The 18662-nt window shown below is 42.9% G+C and overlaps 1 protein-coding gene across 3 annotated transcripts in view; it reads left to right on the forward strand.

The window, feature by feature from the left end:
• MRAP2 (melanocortin 2 receptor accessory protein 2) overlaps positions 1-18404 on the forward strand; it is a 37509-nt gene extending 19105 nt beyond the window's left edge. For all 3 annotated transcript variants that reach the window (XM_012638206.1, XM_012638205.1, XM_012638204.1), the window contains exons 3-4: positions 5957-6056; positions 17746-18404. In XM_012638206.1, the coding sequence (XP_012493660.1) occupies positions 5957-6056; positions 17746-18139 (494 nt within the window). In that variant the 3' untranslated portion in view covers positions 18140-18404. The remainder of the gene's footprint in view (positions 1-5956; positions 6057-17745) is intronic.
• The last annotated feature ends 258 nt before the right edge of the window (positions 18405-18662 follow it).

An 18662-nucleotide genomic window follows, 5' to 3' on the forward strand; every position in this document is an offset into this window, starting at 1 on the left:
GATAACCTTTATGTAGGGACACTTACTTGTTATAGATAATAATGGAAATCAAAACAACTGGGAAAATTGCCATATATTTCCCTGTAATGTAGGCTTTTACCGCTTGCTGACATCAACTTTATTTTTGTGTCACTTTGGTCCTGTCTCTTTTCCTTAGTCTAAGGGGCACAGAAGACAGGCCTGGTGATATAATTTTCATTGATACATTTCCAGAGACAGCTGAGGAAAATCTTTTTTGAGCATATTATATTCTAGAAACGATTATAGCTGGAAAAATTTCCTGCAAAGCATAGGAAGAGGTGTGACACATTACATGCTTATTTTACCTATTATACCATTAGTAAGGATTGCCTTTGTTAGTTTTAATATTTACATCAAGAAAAAAACAAAAAGGCCCAATCCTTGGGTACTTCCTGTTCTGATATAAAAGATCTGATTAAAAGTGGAGGCCCTTAGTTTCAGGAGTCTGACAGTCTGTCAGACACATAGAGTACAAAAACCAAAAAAACAAAGAAAGACTTCCAGATGTACATGAAAATGAAAAGTTAAGTCAACTATGGTAATTATTGGCACAATAAGGCTGTGATTCTGACTCTTGTTTTGATGAGCAAAATAGGAAGCCAATTAGGTAGAGGTTCAAAAGAGTAGAGGCAGGACGTTTCAAGGGAAGCGGTTAGTGACGATAGGCATGACCATAAAAGTTACCTGTGATGGATCTTTAGTTAGACTAAGCTCCTCTGCCTCCCGAAATTAAGATTCCTACCTTCAAAGCGTCTTTCATCTGAGAAACAACCTCTGGTGGTCGTCGCAAATTCTCCTCTGGCCCTCAGTTTTGAATCCAGAATTAAACCTTATGATGTGTCAAAAGTGGATATACGAGGGCTGTCTGGAAAGTATCCAGCCATGGACTATGTTCTTGTTACATTAACAATGGCTGGCTACTTTCCAGACAGCCCTTGTATATCTGACATACATTTGGCATCAGCAGAGTGGAAATTTATTTATTCATTCATTCATGCAACATGTATTTATTGAGCACCTGTTGTATACAGCACTGTTGTAAGCACTGGAGATAAAACAGTGAACAGAAAAGACAAAAATATTTCCTCCTATAGAGCTTGCAGAGAAAGATAACAAATACGTTTGCAGAGAAGAAGACAACAAATAAGTTAAATAAACAAACTATGTCAGATGGCAATAAAAAAGGATGAATAGAGTGGGGAGAGGGGATGTGGAGTGTGGAGGTGAAGTATAGATAGAGTGGCCATGGGAACACCTTACTGAGAAGGAGAGATTTGAGAAAAGACCTGAAGGAAGAGATATAGCTTTAAATATCTGAAGGAAGAACATTCTAGGAAAGGCCCTATGGCAGGAATGAACTGGAACACACAAGGAACAACAAGGAGGCAGCACAGCACCAGGGGAGTGAGAAGAGGCAGAGCAGCAGGAGACAAGGTCAGAGAGGTCGTGGGGACCAGAGCATGGGGGTCCTGAGAGGTCCTGCTAAGGGCTTTGGCTTTTTACTCTGAGAAGTCATTTGAGGGTCTGGAGCAGAGGAGTGGCATCTGACTTAGGTTTCAACAAGATCCCCCTGCAGCTGGGGAATGAAAGGGATGAGACTTAAAGCAGAGACAGGAGACTGTTGCCACAGTCCAGGCAGCTGATGGTGGTGGCTTGGATATGGGGGCAGCAGTGAAGCGGTGAGAAGTGTATGAACTCTGGATATTCTTAAAAGGTAGATCTGAGACTTTTCAGTGGGTTGGCAATGGGATGTAAGAGAAAGAGTCAAAGATGACTTGAACATTTGTGACCTGAATAACTGGCAGAATAGAGTTGCCTTTAACTGAGTTGGGGAAGAGTATGGGAGAGGAGGTTTTAGAGGGGAACTTCAGGAGCTCAGATTTGGACCTGTCACTGGAGATACCCATCAGACATCCAAGAGGACCTGGGAGGGGAGGTGTGAGGGGCAGGTGTAAATTTGAGAGTCATCAGCACATGAATAGTATGTATTCGAAGCCAAGAGGCTGGATAAGTGAGTGTAGACAGAAGACTGAAGGGTCCGAGAGCTGAGTCCTGGGCACACTTGCATTTAGAAGTTGGAGGGTTGAGTACGAAGTAGCAAAGGAACCTGAGAGGAATGTACAGAAAGTAGGAAGAAAACTGTGCAATTGTGGTTTTCTGGAAGCCAACTGGAAAGGGGCCTCACAGATGGTCTGTGTCAAATGCCGCTATTAGGTCAAGTTAGTTGAGGACGTGACCATTGGATTTATAGTGTAGAAGTTACTGGGAATGGTCTTAGAAACCGTGTCGTTAGTGGAGTGGTGGGGCAAAAAGCTGATGGAGTCAGTTCAAGAAAAAACTAAAGGAGAGGGACTGGAGGTAGAGGCAGATCTCTCAAGAGTTTTGCCATAAAGGGAAGGAGAGACATGGGTCCCTTATGAAGGGCATGGCTGGGTGAGACGGTGTTCTCAGAGAAGCAGAAGCAAAAGCCTGTGAGTCAGTGAGTGGACACTTACATTTTATCAGGACCACTCTGGCTGCTGTGTTAAGAAAAGACTGAAAGAGCATCCTTTTATTCTGAGCCATCAGTGGTGGCCAAATCCCATGCTTTTTTAATATGCTAGCTGGCAGATATTACCAGAAATGTGCATGGGTGAGTCGGCAAGAAGCCGTGGCATCAGGATGAGAAGCAGAGCTAAGGCTCGCACAGGCGTGGAGTAAGAGTGTCTGTTGTCAGGAGCACAGTAGAGACAAGTGTGGGAACATCACCATGGGCTCCTTGCCAGGAATTGATACCATAAAACTGACCCCACTGCCTTAGGAACCAGAAGTGGTATGAGGACAGTGCTGCTCTGGTGTCCTGAAATCTCTCTTTCAAATGAAGTACTAACCTTTGTTATATAACTATGAAATGGAAAGGTCACAATTTATCCTTAGGAGGTGGAAAAGAGGGGGACTGGAATGGGGTCGTTGCTCTAGTCCTACCCTAGATTGGAAAAGAAAAAGATCATGTCTGCTTTCAGCTCCCTTGTTCCCTTCCATTCATTACAGGTCAGGGTAAGGGGAGTTATTTTATCATGACACATTCCATTTGGAATCTCCCTGGGCAATTTGTTCTACCCCCTCGTAGTCTCCAAGTAGCTCACCTTGTGGATAGGACCGAGCATGGCTGCTTGGCTGTGGTAGGAACCCTTTGGAACACTTCTCTTAGTTTCCTTAGCCAAACTGGAAGCCCCACTCTATATAATTTCTATTCTGACTTCTTCCCAGGAAAGGGTGCTTTGGGGAAGACTGGGGCATCTGTTTTTCCCATCTCACTGTAGTGCCTATGCCCATGAAACTTGGCATATAAAGAAAACTGCAGGAGAGTTTGGATATTCCTGGGATGAGATGGGGATCTCTGATATTCCTGATACGGGGCTCAGGGTGAGAAAGTGCCCTGGGCCTGGGTCATAGGGCAGAGGATGAGGTAAGGGGAAATTAGTAGATATAATTTAAAGAAGAAGAATTTTGTTCAATGGGAATATGAATAAGCAAAAGTACTTAAAGCATACTGCCATGGGAGACGTAGATGCCATGTCATCAAGGAGCTATTTGGAAATAATATTGGCTCATGGAGATTCTCAAATTCTAACCCCAGCCCCTCTCCCCCCAACTCTGCCTCCCTGACTTTTCTCTGAGGGCTGTGACCCACCCATGCCCCACTATTGCTGCTTTTCAATAAGCTCCCTGGGACACCACAAGGGTGGAGGGAAGGGGACTGGGCTCAGTTAAAGGCACCCCTCCTCCACCTCAAGAGATGGGTCCAGCATTCGCAGTGTGAAAGTGTCCTCATGAGAACACCTTTCTCGTGAACAGATTTGAAAAATGTCAATCTACATGACTAAATTCTAAATCGAGGCCTTGAGTGTGACATTGGTGTGTAATTTTAGGATTTGCTTTTGCTATGCAGGCAGTTGATAAAGTACAGTGTGCGGAACTGTTATTTATCTGTGCAATGTTTCTTCACAGCCCATGCCCAGATAATTGAGATTTTATTGTTCCATGTTAGCTGCACTTGAGTACATGTGTTTTTGGGTACTTGTCCTTATGTCTTTTTTTATGCATTTCCACTATATTAAACGGCAACGTCTACAATTTCTGTTTCTTGGGCACTTAAGGTTAAGGCCCTAGGGAAGACACATCAGTTTTGCAGAGTGCTGAATAAACGCTGCTAACCTCTAGGCAATAGTTTATGTAGGGTGCAAGTACGAATGATGCAGAGTAAATTGTTAATCTGATTTCTTCATTTTTAGAAAAAGTGCTATACATATATCTATAATTTAATTAGAATAATGTTTTCCATTTAAACATATTTAATGTGTTGGCTCCAATCATTTATTTTTAGAAAATTGCTAGACATCCTCACTATATTTCCACATAAGTAAGCTTCTTAGTATAGATCAGAAAATGTAGAATGATTTGACTCTGCTGCCCCCAAGATTTGAGCCCTTACTGCACATGTGCCAGGTTCTGTAGGCCCTCTCCTCTAATCCTGGTCCCAGAGATACACACTCGCACCTGTTACCCAAGATAGGACCACAGGATAGCCTACAGGGCTCAAAAACATCTTGGAGTTCAAAGGAGAGGGAGAGCACATCAGTTAGGGAAGGTCCGGGAGGCTTTGTGAAGGAGATGGTGTGAAAGATGGCTGGACGTTCATTAGCTCCAAGCTGGGAAAAGTTTTTCTAGCCAGGTAGAGGTAAGGGCCTCTGTAAAGGTGTGGATGTGAGTGCCCTGTGGCTGAGTTAAGGTAAATACAGGAGCACACTGGCCCCTAGTTTGATTGGAACACATGGGTTTTAAAGTGGGGTAAATTGGGAGGAAAATGATAATTCTAATGACAATAGCTGTCACCTGGGAGCGCTTTACATAGACATTCTCTTTTAATTTGGAAAAGCAGGTCAGGTCTATATTTGTTAGAGAGTTTTTCATGGAAGAGCAGTATCGTCAGAGCTGTGGTAAAGCAGGTGTGTACAGAGACAAAGCCCAGGGAAGAGCAGAAGGCAGAGAGAGCGCTCAGGAAGCTGTTTGTACGTTCTCTGCAAGAAGTGAAGAGGGCCCAGATTATTCCACTGTGAATTTAGGCAAAAATGCAAAGTCGGTTGCTAACTAGATTGGGTTGATAGACTAAAATTTGGCCTGAAAAGGCCTCTGCACTTCCATACTTGAGTTCTTACCCACAAATCACAACTTAATTTAGTAGGTAAGCCACTGCAAACCTAGCTTAGGAGACTGCTTCCGTGACAATAGTTGAGTCTCAGCCAATCACAGCGGCTAGACTTCAGCCACTCACAGGTGGCCAGCTGTTCAAATCACGTTCAATACGGCAAACCCCAGCTGTAACCAATCCAGCTGTTTCTGTGCCGCACTTCTGATTTCTGTCCATACATCTTAAGAGACCATGAAGCAGCCCTGGAGTCTCTCTGCATCTGTTCTGATTCTGGGCACTGCCTGATCTGAGAATCATTTTTTTTTTTCTTGCCCAGTCAGTCTCTGTTAAATTTAATTTGTCTATAGTTTTTCTTTTAACAGTTGAAATCAGAATTCATTTTTAGCTTCCGATGGCAGTCTCTGCTAAAAATTGTATTTTCTAATGCAAGACACTTCAGTGGAATCTTGAGGACCTAGATGACCTGACGTTCTGTGCCAGGTTCCTTCTTTGGATATGGAAACCAAGAGTCAGTCAGGCCCACATCACTTCGTGTTATCTGAGACAGAAACCTGGAGGACACCTGGAGACTCTCCCCTCTCCCTCATTCTCCACTGTCTCTCTGTCCCCAGCTAAGTGGGGATCAGACTGTTGATTTTCTCTCACATTTCACATACCAAAGCCTCTCCAAAAAGCTCTGATTCCTTGAATGTTCAAGCTTTAATCTGTCGTGAAATACTAATCCTGGTATTAACTGTCTTGCAGATTCCATCGTGATTGGATTCTGGGTTGGTCTTGCTGTCTTCGTGATCTTTATGTTTTTTGTGCTGACCTTGCTGACCAAGACAGGAGCCCCACACCAAGAGTAAGTCTGGCTTGTCCTGAAGGTCTGTTAAGCCCCACATGGAGCGGAGGAAACAGAAGCTCCTGCCCAGGGCTGGGGCTGCTTCCAGTGGTGGAGAGAAGGGGCTGGTTGTGGGTTTGCTGCCCAGACCTGGGCGCCTGTGGGTAGAATCCCACTTTCCTCCTGGCTTTTTGCCTCTTGCTTCTGGGGCTTATTTTCGATTTGATTTTTATAAATTTGGATTTCTTGGTCTTTTGCTGCAGTCTTAATGCTGATCCAGGCCTGATTTTTATGTTGTGATATATATTAATTAGGACGTATTTTCTCCTATTCCCAAAAGGATTTAGATTATGCACCAGATTAAAAACAGTGGAAAAGACAATGGCAAAAATAGGATGAAAACTAGTTTCAAAAAATATTTTGAGAAACAGAGACATAATTGTTACTGGACACTCAGCTAAATTAATTAGTGACAATGATCACTGAGTTCTCTTGAAACTAAGATAAAAGGGAAACACTGTGGATTACATAATTCTCATAGCATGGCAAAGAACATTAGCGTAGGGCTTTGGATTTATGTAGGAAATTACTACATGGGTGCTTAACACATTGATTGCCACACTAGGAAAAAAAAAACATTTTTCCCTGGGGCCACCGTATTTTATTAAAACAAAATGATCCTGTCTAATTTGTTATTTTTTATTGTTTTCTGTGCGTGAGTTATATGCAATGCAATCTATGTTTTTAGAATTAAATTGTCCATATTAATTGTAACAATAAGACCATCAACAAGTAAATTTTCATGAACCAACTGCAGGGTTTTGCTTCACATGGCCCTGGGTTCAAAACTAGGCTGACTTAAATACAACTCACATGGCAGTTAATGGGTTAAAGAACATTGAGTAACATCAGCATTTGTTCAGTTATGGTTTGTAAAAAATTCAGAAATGTCTTAGAGGATATATATATATTTTATACCAACTCTTCAACAAAAGGGAAAACAGAGTATGTTGAATACCTCATCACTTGGTCCCAACAGGCAACAAATACCACATTCATATTGCTAATTAAAAGAGCTTTTGATAAAGGGGCTATTTACAAGTCATGGACAAGGAAGAGTGCAGGACCCCAGGGCTAGCAACACTGAGGCGCAGTTACCACCCTAGATCTCAAGGGGGGCAGTTACTGGAACCCAGGAGTCAGCCGAGAGGGGCTGTGACCTTGGGTGGAGGGGCATAGCTAGTCCAATGTGGCTTCTTAGGGAAGGAACCTCAAAATAAAGAACCTCACTCTTGCCTCCCTCCCCGTCTCTCCCCTTTGCTCCCCATGCTGAACTTGAACACAACCTGCAGCCAGAGGCTCCACCCAAGGCCAGTTTCCCAGAGCACAGAGCAGGAGGGAGGGGGAGAGAGCCAGGAGAGCAAATGGAAGAGACCCTAACAGGTTTACACTCTGTATCTTATTTACCCTGGCAGCCTGGCCCAGCACTCCATGGTCATGTCTCCTCACCCAGTCTCCACTGTCTGTTGTTCATTCTTCAGCCTGCACTTGAACTATAACAAATGCCTGGGCAAAGGGGGTAGTTCTGTTCTTCATGCAGCTATTTCCAGACATCGAGCTGGAAAAAAAATTTAGACACAAGCATTTTAAATGAAAGGAAAGTATCGTTTTATTGAAGCATATGGAGACATACGGCTGAGAGTCTCTTTAGCAGCCACTCAAAAGACATGAACTTTCTCTTTTCTCTCTTCATGTCCTCATAAACATGCACACGTGCCTTTGCTTCTATTAGGTTGGTCCAGGGAATTTGCAAATATGGTGTGGATTGCAAGAGTAGTAAGAAAAGCTGAAAATAAACCCAGATTAGGGCACATTTCAGAGTAGTAGTTAGGGAATAATAATACTTTGTTATTTTTCTTTTCCTCAGAGGGACAGATGGGTTTTGCAGGGTTTTGAGAGGGATGTATGAGAAGACAGGTGATGTTACAGATGGGAACACTCTAGCACAAAATAGAATGTGACTTCCTGTGATGGCTAATTTTGTGCATCTATCTATCAAACCAGGCTGGTACCCATGTATTGGGTCAAACATCATTCTAGATGTTTCTATGAAGGTATTTTTTAGATAAGGTTAACATTTAAATCAGTATACTTTGAGTTAAGCAGATTACCCTCCACAGTGTAAGTGGGCCTTATCCAATTCAGTTGAGGGCCTTAAGAGAACAAAGACTGACCTCCCCAAGCAAAAAGGAATTCTGCCAGTAGGCTGTCTTTGGACTGGAACTGCAACTTGTCCCTGCATCTCCAGCCTGCTGGCCTACTCTATAGATTTTGGACTTGCCAGCCTCCAGAATTGAGTAAGCTAATTCCTTAAAATAAACCTCTCTCTTTATACACACACACACACACACACACACACACACACACACACACACATATGTGAGTGTCACGTTGGTTCTTTTTCTCTGGAGATCCCTGACTAATCCACCTCCATGAGGTGTCATGGTGACCCTGGGTAGCCATGACTTGCATTTCTAGCCTTCTGGTTGTCAGTTCACTCCTGTTGCTAGATGATCTTTCTTTTTGATGGCAGTTCTGAACAATGCTCAATCACAGAACAGGGGTCATTGTCACCCTGTGTGCTTCTATCAAGATTAAGGAGAAACTCTGAATTTTTTCCTTTTGATAAAATAATGGATCAGCCTTCAGGACCAGCCTTTAAATGCTTCGGTGCCCAGTCTCAGGCAGTGTAAAATATGGCATTTGGTTGCAGTATATCGTAGAAGAAAACTGAAAGAATCAGACATGTGGAAAAACCCTCAAATGAATCCATTGAAAAGACGTTTAAATCTTAGCAAGCTGGACGTTTATTTGGCAGGAATTTTCTCCTCAAGTGTACATTGTTTTTTCCATATAGCTAACTTTAATAGAAAACAGTCAATTTTAAGTTTGTGATAAACAGGAGTCAGGGGAGAAGAATCATTCTTCATCATTGAGAAGAATAATAGCCATTTTTTTGAGTGTTTACCCTGTGCCAGTGTCCACTAATCACTTTGTAGGTATAATCTCACTATGTTCTCACAGGATGAAGTAAGTTCCATAAGTGGTCCCACTTTACAGATGAGAAAAGTGAGACTGAGTCACTCGTCTGTGGTCTCATGGGTTGAAAAAACTATAGAGTCAGGTCTCAAACTAAAGCCTCTTTGGTGCTGAAATTCCTATCGTTAACCACTATGCTAAACTATTTCAGATTGGTAATTTTTAATCTCTTCCTTCTTGTTGAACCAAAGATGTTAGCAAGCAGCCATATTTATTTTCTCTTGTCACATCCTGGGCCAAGCATGGACTCTAGAGTTAAATACTTCCAGGTTTACTTATTGAGACTTTGGGCTGAATTCTTAACCTCTCTATGCTTGAGACTCCTTATGTATAAAAATGAAATAGTATGTGCCTCCTAGGATTATTGTAAAGATGAAGTGAGAAGAGTGAGCAGACTGTGCAGCTGCTTGCAAAGCTGGGCTCACGGTGTCCCTCAGTAAAGGCCAGTCACTGGTGCAAGCTGAAGGGTCTGGGTAGAGAGTGGGAGGGAGAAGAAAAAGGAACCCATCCTCCCACAAATTGCCTTGTATCCACACTGGACAAAACATTGCCTCATTTTGCTCCTGCCTCAGTTTGGCTGTGTCTTGCAGGGAAACAGTAAGATGAGTCTAAAAGACAGCTAAGTAGAGAACCCTGGCGATGGGTCAGGAGCAACATGTCTGAATTCTGACTGCTTTATGTGTCAGGCTCTCTGGGTGGTTTGTCACAAAGAAATGTTACTTGCTCATGTAGGGTATCAGGCAGCATCCTTTTGGAACGTACAACTCTAACAGTCTGGTTAAGGTGCCTGATCAAGTCCAAAAGCTCAGGATGGACTAGTGCTAGATCTACCATTTAATTTAATTTTTTTCTCCATGGAGGCATCTCAGGGCAGGGCCGAGTGCTGACACATAGAAAGAGTATGAGCATCCCTTCGACAGTAGTGAGACACAAACTGGCAGGTACCACCGCCCGTGCCCCCACTCACTGTGCCCATGCACACAACAGACGTTACCAATTGACTGTGTCCTCTTCCCTGCATGGCCAAGACCTTGCCTCAGAATCATTTTCAAAGCAGAGCTCCAGGCCGCTGCCAGAAATCACAGTTTACCTGAGAGAGAACGTATATTTGCCATCTGTGGCTGGACTTTCCTTTAATAGTATTGGATGGCAGGAATTGAGGTCCATTCAACTGCACGGAGCCAATGACACCACAATAAAATAGGCATTGTTTTCCCTCTGAAATTTTCGATTTGGGATTGTGGTAGGATAAGAACCTCTATTCTGGAATCACTACTCCCTGGCTTCTGTTAAGGGAAGGAATGTGTAGCAGTCAGGCTAGGCTAGGCTACGAGACAGTGACAGATAACTCCTCAAAGCTCAGTATAACACAACGACAGTTTATTTCTTGCTCAGACTACATGTCTGCTGTGGTTGGCAAGGGGCAGACAGAAGCTTCTCCAATTAGAGTGGCACTGCCTTTACCACTCAGCCTTCTGGGCTGCTGAGACAGGGGAGGAGCTCACCTGTAGACCTCAGCCAGCCCTTCTCTTCTTCAGCCCGGAAGTGGTGCATGGCCCTTCCCCCCACAGCTCATTGGTCGGAACCAGCCACGCCCACCTGGCTGTGGGCGGGCGTGGGGCGCCTTCCGCAGGGGAGAGTGAGACACTGGTCAGCGCTGGGAAGGTGTGTACTGCAGAGGGAAGAAAGACCGTTATAAAGCTGACAGCACCTTTCTTAAAAGCTTTTAGGCCTAAGAAGCAGCTTTGATAGGGATTATTTTTTCCATGGAATATTTACTGTTGTGTGGGAGGGAAAAGCTCTTATCTGGATTCTTTATGGACAATGAAGATAAAAGAACCATTTCCTCCTGCCTTCTCAGCTAAGGAGCCATTTACTCTGTGGGCTGTCTTGTTAAAGCATTATAGCCCCATTATCATAAATCAGCCCGGTGGAGGGTAATGGGAAAGGCTTGGATCCCATCTTTATGTTGAATATGTTGGACTTCTTAAAAAAAATGATCAAACCCCAGACATTGTATACCTCACATACCCCTCTTTGTAGCCTTTGCTAAGTGCACCTTGTCGAGGTGGGGATGTTCTTCATTTAGGGGCCACTGTAGGATTGCTCATGACCTTATAAAAATGGGAATCACACTTTACCTTGAATAGTAATTTACCCGAATATGGCACTGATTAAAGGATGGGTACATGGAACTAAAAGCTAATAGCAAGAAAATGTCAGTGTTCAAAATCTTTCATAATGATCCTAGCCACAGGAACTAGCTGGCAGAGTGCAGATGTGGTAAGTGGTTCCTGAGAGAGTCCTGTCATTCCGAGAGGTCTACCGTCATGAATAGGTAGAAGTTCTGGCTGTTTCATGTATCTGGTTCAGTCTATAAACCTTTGTTCTGGAGTTATTTTTACAGAATGTACAGCTACACCTTGCCCAGGACTATGCCGAGGGTAGTTTTAAGCTAATGGAATCTTCCCTGCCCCATTTAAACTAACACATTCCTGGCATGTCACTACTACCAATGAAAGCAACCAAATGGCATTTAAACACAGAAGGGTTTGGCCAGCACCTCTGTTAGGGCTTATTATCTGATGTAAAGCTCTTGGCACAGCTATGGCTTTATAAATGTTGGTGGTGGTTATTATTATCTCACTGGTTATTAATCATAGAAGCTTTCCTTCTTAGTAGGTCTTTGTTTAGCTTACACATCTTTAAAAGCCCACTGGAAGTGACTGCTGGAAATACCAGGCGCCCACACGCTGGTCTGCCCACCACTTTTCACAAGTGGGGTGAACTTGAGGACAGTTGTCAGCTTGCTCCGACTCTTGGCACGGCATTTGTAAAAACTCATCATAAATCTGGAAAATCCCTAGCGGAATACCACCGAGCATTACCTGTGTTGTCTCTCTGCAAGTGGAGATGGGAAGAGTCTATCCTCCTGACTTGATTGGTCTTGATTGTTCACAGAAGAAGGAGTACTTCATTGAACACTGGGGTGACTGTCTTTCTCCTAGGAATTAGAGCTCTGGACGAGCCCACAGATACAGCCATTCAGTACACGGTGTTTCATAAAATGCTCGTTGAGGTCTAATTACTGCAAGCCCTTTGAGGGATGTAGAGGTGAGCAAAATACAGCACATCAGTATATCGGAGAGAAAAGACCACACACAAATAGCTCTGACACAAGGCAGAAAAGGATGCATCCTGTAAGAGCAGGCATGGGCACGGAGGAGGGACAGATTCTTCTTATCGAGAGATCAGAGTCCACATGAAGGCAGTGACATTGGAGTTGGACATTGAAGGTATTTGGTTTTGACAGACAGATGGGTGGAAGGGCCTGTCAGGTAGAAGGAAGAGCATGAGCAAAGGCACAGAGAGAGACAGTCCTGAGTGCACTGGGGCCAGCCAGGTACCGTGTGGCTGGACTGTATTGTTGGTGAAGGGACTGGGGGGAGAGGAACACTGGAAAGGACAGGTGATGTGAGAGCAGGTTTGGGAATATCAGGCAGATTTGGGGGAGTTGATGAAAGTTTTTGAGCAGGGAGGTGTCATGAGGAGTAAATGCCAATTACCGTGTGGGTGTCAGCAGCCTGGCTGGGTCCTTGTGTTAGATGTGCTCCGCTCAGGTACAGAGAATTTCACAGGTACAGGGGAGACATGATGTAACCTGTGGTGAGATGAAGAAAAGGCTGAGAATCGGATCAGAACATTCTGAACAATCTTTGTATTCTGGCTGGTGGAGTTCAGTGATATTATAGTCAACAGGTTAAGCCCACGTTGCATTTCTTATAACAAGCTGAAAATGAAGAGTACAAATTCTCAAAACAAATAAGTGAAAAAAAGGGTTTCAGTGTTCAGGGCTCTATTGAAATAGACAGTTACGGTTTTTAAAAAGTTAGGATGACACAAGAGAGCTTCTTGCAGGAGGTGGCACCATAGATGATTCATAAAAGGCCAAGAGGGTTTCAGAGGCAAGTGGGTTTCTGTTCCAGTCATGGCAGCATAGCTTGTTGCAGATAACAATTATAAAATCTGGACAAAATATAAAAAACAACTGTGGGAAGACGTTAGAGAATGAACTTAAGCAGACAAAAACCGAAGGACTTTTGGCTCTTGAAAGAAGGAAAGTGCAGTAGCTTATGTCTGTGACTGTATGACTTTATACCTGAAGCCTTCCAACCCACAAGCGTGCTCTGTCTCTCCATAGACTTAGGTCTTCTTTAATTTCCCTTTGTTATTTTTTGAAAATTTCAGAGTACAGGTCTTGAACATGCTTTGTTAACTTTATTCTTAATTGCTCTATTTTTAAATGTTATTTTGGAGTTACTTTTTTACTTTCTTACTTTTCATTACTAGTATGTAGTAATACAATGATTTTTGTATAATGTCAACCAAAAGGAAAGTCATTTTTAACAACAGTGCTGGAACAACAGCAAAAACATAAGGGAAAAAATGAACCTTGGCCCCTATCTCAACATGGATCATATCTTTAAAGTAAAAAGCTCCTAGGACTACACTGGCCAAAAGAACTTTCTGTGATGATGGGAATGTTTCCGTACCATCCAATTAGGTAGCCACTAGCCATGTGTGGCTATTGAGCACTTCCAATGTGGGTAATATGAGAAATCAAATTCTGAATTTTACTTAATTTTAATTAATTTAAATTTAAATAGCCACATATGTGTAATACATTGCATTGGACAGCATAGTTCTAGAAGAAAGCATAGGAGAATATCTTCATGACTTTAGGTTAGACAATTCTTTTTGCTTTTTCTTTTTCTTTTTTCTTAGAGATGGGATCTCGCTCTGTCAGCCAGACTAGAGTGCAGTGGTACAATCATAGCTCACTATAACCTTGAACTCCTGGGTTCAAGCCATCCTCTTGCCTCAGCCTGCTGAGTAGCTAGGACTATAGGCACACACCACTGCAGCTAGCTAATTTAAAAATTTTTTTTCGTAGAATCAGAATTTCACTATGTTGCCCAGGCATAGGCAATTATTTCTTAAAGGGGATATAAAAAGCACTAAACATAAGAGAAAAAAAGTTGATAAACTGAACTTAATTGAAATTTAGAACTTCTGCTCATCAAAAGATATTTTTGAGAAAATGAAAATGCCGAGTCACACAGATCAAGAGAAAATATTTGTATTTGTAAAACTGACAAACAACTTATATTCAGAATATATTACAAAACTTCTACAAGTCAATAGCAAAAAAACAACTCGGTTTTTTAAATGGGCAAAAGACTCCTGCAGATACTTCATGAGAGAAAATAAGCCAGCTGGGCTTGGTGATTCATGCCTGTAATCCCAGCACCTTGGGAGGCCAAGGTAGGAGGTCTGCTTGAGCCCAAGAGTTTGAGACCAGCCTGGATAAAACAGCAAGATCCTGTCACTACAAAAAATAGAAATATTAGCCAGGCACAGTGGCATGTGCCTGTAGTCCCCCCACCCACCACTGGGGAAGCTGAGGCAGGAGAATCACTTGAGCCTAGGAATTCAAGGCTGCAGTGAGCTATGGATGAGCCACTTGCACTCCAGCCTGGGCAACAGTGGGAGACCCTGTCCTCTGTCTGAAAAAAGAAAAAGAAAAGAAAAGAAAAAAGAAACAAATAGCCAGTACACACATGAAAAGATGCTCAACGATATTTCACATCAAAGAAATGCACATTAAAATCACAACAAGGCCATGGTGGGCTCATGCCTATAATCCTAGCACTCTGGGAGGTGACTGGAAATCCAGGAACAGGCAAAACTAAGCCATGGAAAAGAAATCAGAGCAGTGTTTCCTAAAGGGGGTAGAAATTGAATGGAAGGAAATTTTCTAGGATAAAGGAAATAAAAGTTCAACATCTTGATTGGGGTGGTGGTCACATGGGTGTGTAGATTAATAAAAACTCATAGAATTTTATTCTTAAGACCAGTGTGTGCATTTAACATTTATGTACACTATATGTAAATTTTACCCAATGATGGAATGAATAGTAACTGAATTGAAGCAAGTGGTGTCCATGATCACAGTTTTTCACATTGTTAACCTAAATAACAAACAGAAAGAGGTTCTCTAAAAAAAAAAAAAAAGATATCTATTTGGGAATAGAACATTGCAATGGGAATACTCATGCCATAATATGCACTCATGTGCATATTCTGGGAGGTAAAGGAAGACAAAGGTTTTAAAGGAAATTGAAGAGGATTATATACTGTTTTGAGATAATTATCCTTGGCTACAAGGGTCAAAAACAAGGATGGCACCAGTCCTAGGCTGGGCAGGCAGTTGCCGGGCAGATGTCTTCCCAGAGATTTTTGTGTGTGTGTGAGGTTGTGATGGCCTTTGTGCAAGGTTGTGGTTTTCACAGTCTTTTGTGACAGTTGTTGGTATCAGGTGTTGGTGCATGAGAACCCTGTCTTCATAGCCTTTCCTGGCTCTATTTGTCAGGGATTTTTTTTTTAACATAAGTGACTCCATTTTCATTCTCACAACTTTTACGACATATAGGTCCTTTAGTTTATTAGTCAAGGAAAGAAAGGAGAAATGAAAGGACAACATAATGAGCATTTACTGGATGCTAAGAATACAAAGGTAAACTTTTCACTGTTCTCAGGGAGGGAGAAGCAGACACATCACACTGTTGTCACACCAAGAGATCACTGGGACAAAGCTAGCGGGAAGTGGGGTGGCCATGGGAGCCCCAGTTCAGCCTCAGGGGTGAGGAGCAGGGGGCTTTAGAGGCGCTTTAATATCTACTACCCTGGCTCTGCCCTGGAGAGGAGCAAAGCTTTCTTGGTCTCCTGTGCCTTAGTTCCCTAACAAGAGTGGTCAGTGGATCAATTCTTAATTCTGAGGAAACGGAGCTGTGTTATGGAAGAACCACTGCACACGGCTGTGTTTCTGGGTCTGCTGTCACACTCAGCTGGTGCCCAAGGAGGGCGGAAAAGCTATTTCTCAGAGCTTCTTAGCCCTGGAATCAGGGAATGGTGTGGGCCCCAGCAAGCTTCGTCATCGCTTTTCCCAAACACTTTAAGCCCCTCTTTTTCCTAGGTGACGTTTTAGCTTATTAGGTCGCAGATTGCCGGCATACTCATCTCTGTTCTCAAACATCTTTTAAACCCAAGTGAAGGTGATAAGTGGGGGGAAGGTTATTTATAGAAAAACAAAGAGGAAAACCATTTAAATTTGCATGAGGGCACAAGTCCTCAGAGTCTCTCTAAAGCGATTTTTCTCTGAATTCTGAATACATGACATGGTGAATATTGGACTTTTGTGTAACCCCTTGATCTTCACAACACATGTGTTTAGTGGGCAATGAAAGTTATTAACCAGACTTATTACTGAAAGGAAAAATTCAGGCTTCTTAGAGGAATTCCTTGCTTTGTCACCCAGGTAGCCATGCTAGGAGATTGATCTGACATAAAAGTCCTTCAGCTAGCTGGATTGCAAGCCTTATAGGCTTGCTGACTTCTGAAATCCAAGTGATTTTGATAATTTGGAGGTTAGTGTTATATGATCAGATTTTCCAGGCCTGTAAATTAAATCTGCGCTCACTGCCTCATAAGAATTTGGTGTAAGTGCTTTGTCCTGAGTGATGGGTTGGGAAGAAAGAGATTTAAAAAACTGGGAGCTTTGAGAAGATGACATGTTCACTGAACACAGACACTAGAGCCTAACTTTTGTCAAATTCTCTTCTGGATTTGCCAACATGTTCACTCGCGATTCTTGCCCTTAGGGAGTCACTGCCTGTGCATGAGCAACCCACACATCAGTCTAGAAAGGCTGGTGATGAAAGAAGATGAGGTATCAGGTTTCTCAACTTCCCCATGCTCTTTCTTTCATGCACTCGTAAGACTAAGTGAGAGTTATTTTATTCATTATTCGCTCATTATTACCACTGAACCACTAACTTGTTACACACTAAATGAAACAGGGATTTAGGAACCTAGGTTTTACTACCGCTCGTATCACAAACTGGTTGTGCATCTCAAGTGGGAAGTTTTGACTGCTCCTTACTTTAGTTTATACATTTGTAAAATGGGCACAGCAATTCTTGCCCTAAGAGATTGCACTGTTCAGTTTTGAGAATCAAGTGAGATAAATGGTTTTGATACATATTTAATGTACCCGTATGAGATAGTATTGTTGTTTTCAGGCTGGGGGGATGTAAGCCAGTGATTCTAGACTTTAGTATGAATAATGGTACTTGGAGACTCTGTGAAAATACAGATTACCAAGCCTACCTACCTTCAGAGATTCTGAGGGTCTGCTATCCAAGAATCTGCATTTTAAGAGGCACCTCAAGTAATTCTGATGCCCATGATCCAAGAATCCCGTTGAAAAACACTGGTGTATCTTCAGAATACTGGGGAATTCCTCAGCAAGATGTCTGTTTTGGGGATGATCCAGGGGCCCTCATCTTGAAGCTTTTGCCTTGGGTTTATTTGCACATGTTCAGAAATGTGATGGCTCTCCTTTCTCAAGTTGTCTGCATGCCTTGAAAAGACTTACACTCAATAGGTGCCTGGTGGGAATGTCCTGGCCTGCCCTCCACGCCAAAAGCCATGATTCTGCAGGTGAATGAGCTAGAGCATAAGCAGTCTCTTGTTTTCCTTTCATTTATAGCAATGCAGAGTCTTCGGAGAAGAGATTCAGAATGAACAGCTTTGTGTCAGACTTTGGAAGACCTCTGGAGCCGGATAAGGTGTTTTCTCGCCAGGGCAATGAGGAGTCCAGGTCTCTCTTTCACTGCTACATCAATGAAGTAGAACACTCGGACAAGGCCAGAGCTTGTCACCAGACCACAGGCCTCGGCAGTGACGTCCAACTCCAGGAAGTCATGGGAAGCAGTGGGCAGCCAGAGGAGGAGCTGAACAGGCTCATGAAGTTTGACATCCCCAACTTTGTGAATACGGACCAGAACTCCTCCTTTGGGGAGGACGATCTTCTGATTTCGGAACCACCGATTGTTCTCGAAAATAAGCCACTTTCCCAGACATCACACAAAGACCTAGATTGAGAAACATGCTCTGAAAAGTGTCTACCCAAAGATGTGGATTCTGTTTTGCTATACCATGAAATTTCCATCCACCAAAATTGTGTGTGGGTGTGGGGGGAGGGAGAGAGAGACAGAGAGACACAGAGGGAGGTAGAGACAGAAAGAAACATAGAGGCGGGAGATAGAGAAGGGAGCTCCCTTAGAAGAGAGCTGATTAAGCCAAGTGTTTTTTTTTTTTTTTTGCTTTTTAACACATTTGAGACTTTGAGGGGATTCATATTTATACTGCCTCATCTTCCTTGTTGAAAAACTTGGGCAAGTATTCACTGTCGGCATTCTTGAGTGAGGGTCGGCCTCCTATGTCCTGATCTGGCCCTGCTGCCTACCACGCTCTGCCTTTTGCAAGTTGCTTTCCCTCCCTGGCTGCCACATTTTTAACTGTAATGTGATGTGTCTGGAGTGATGCATCCAGCTCTAACATTTTGTAAATTTATGACTTTGCATCCAAATGAGGCTGAGACATACATAAAGCAGTATAAACGAG

This window comes from Propithecus coquereli, unplaced genomic scaffold (genome assembly GCF_000956105.1).
Source record: "Propithecus coquereli isolate 6110/MARCELLA unplaced genomic scaffold, Pcoq_1.0 Scaffold127, whole genome shotgun sequence".
Taxonomy (NCBI): domain Eukaryota; kingdom Metazoa; phylum Chordata; class Mammalia; order Primates; family Indriidae; genus Propithecus; species Propithecus coquereli.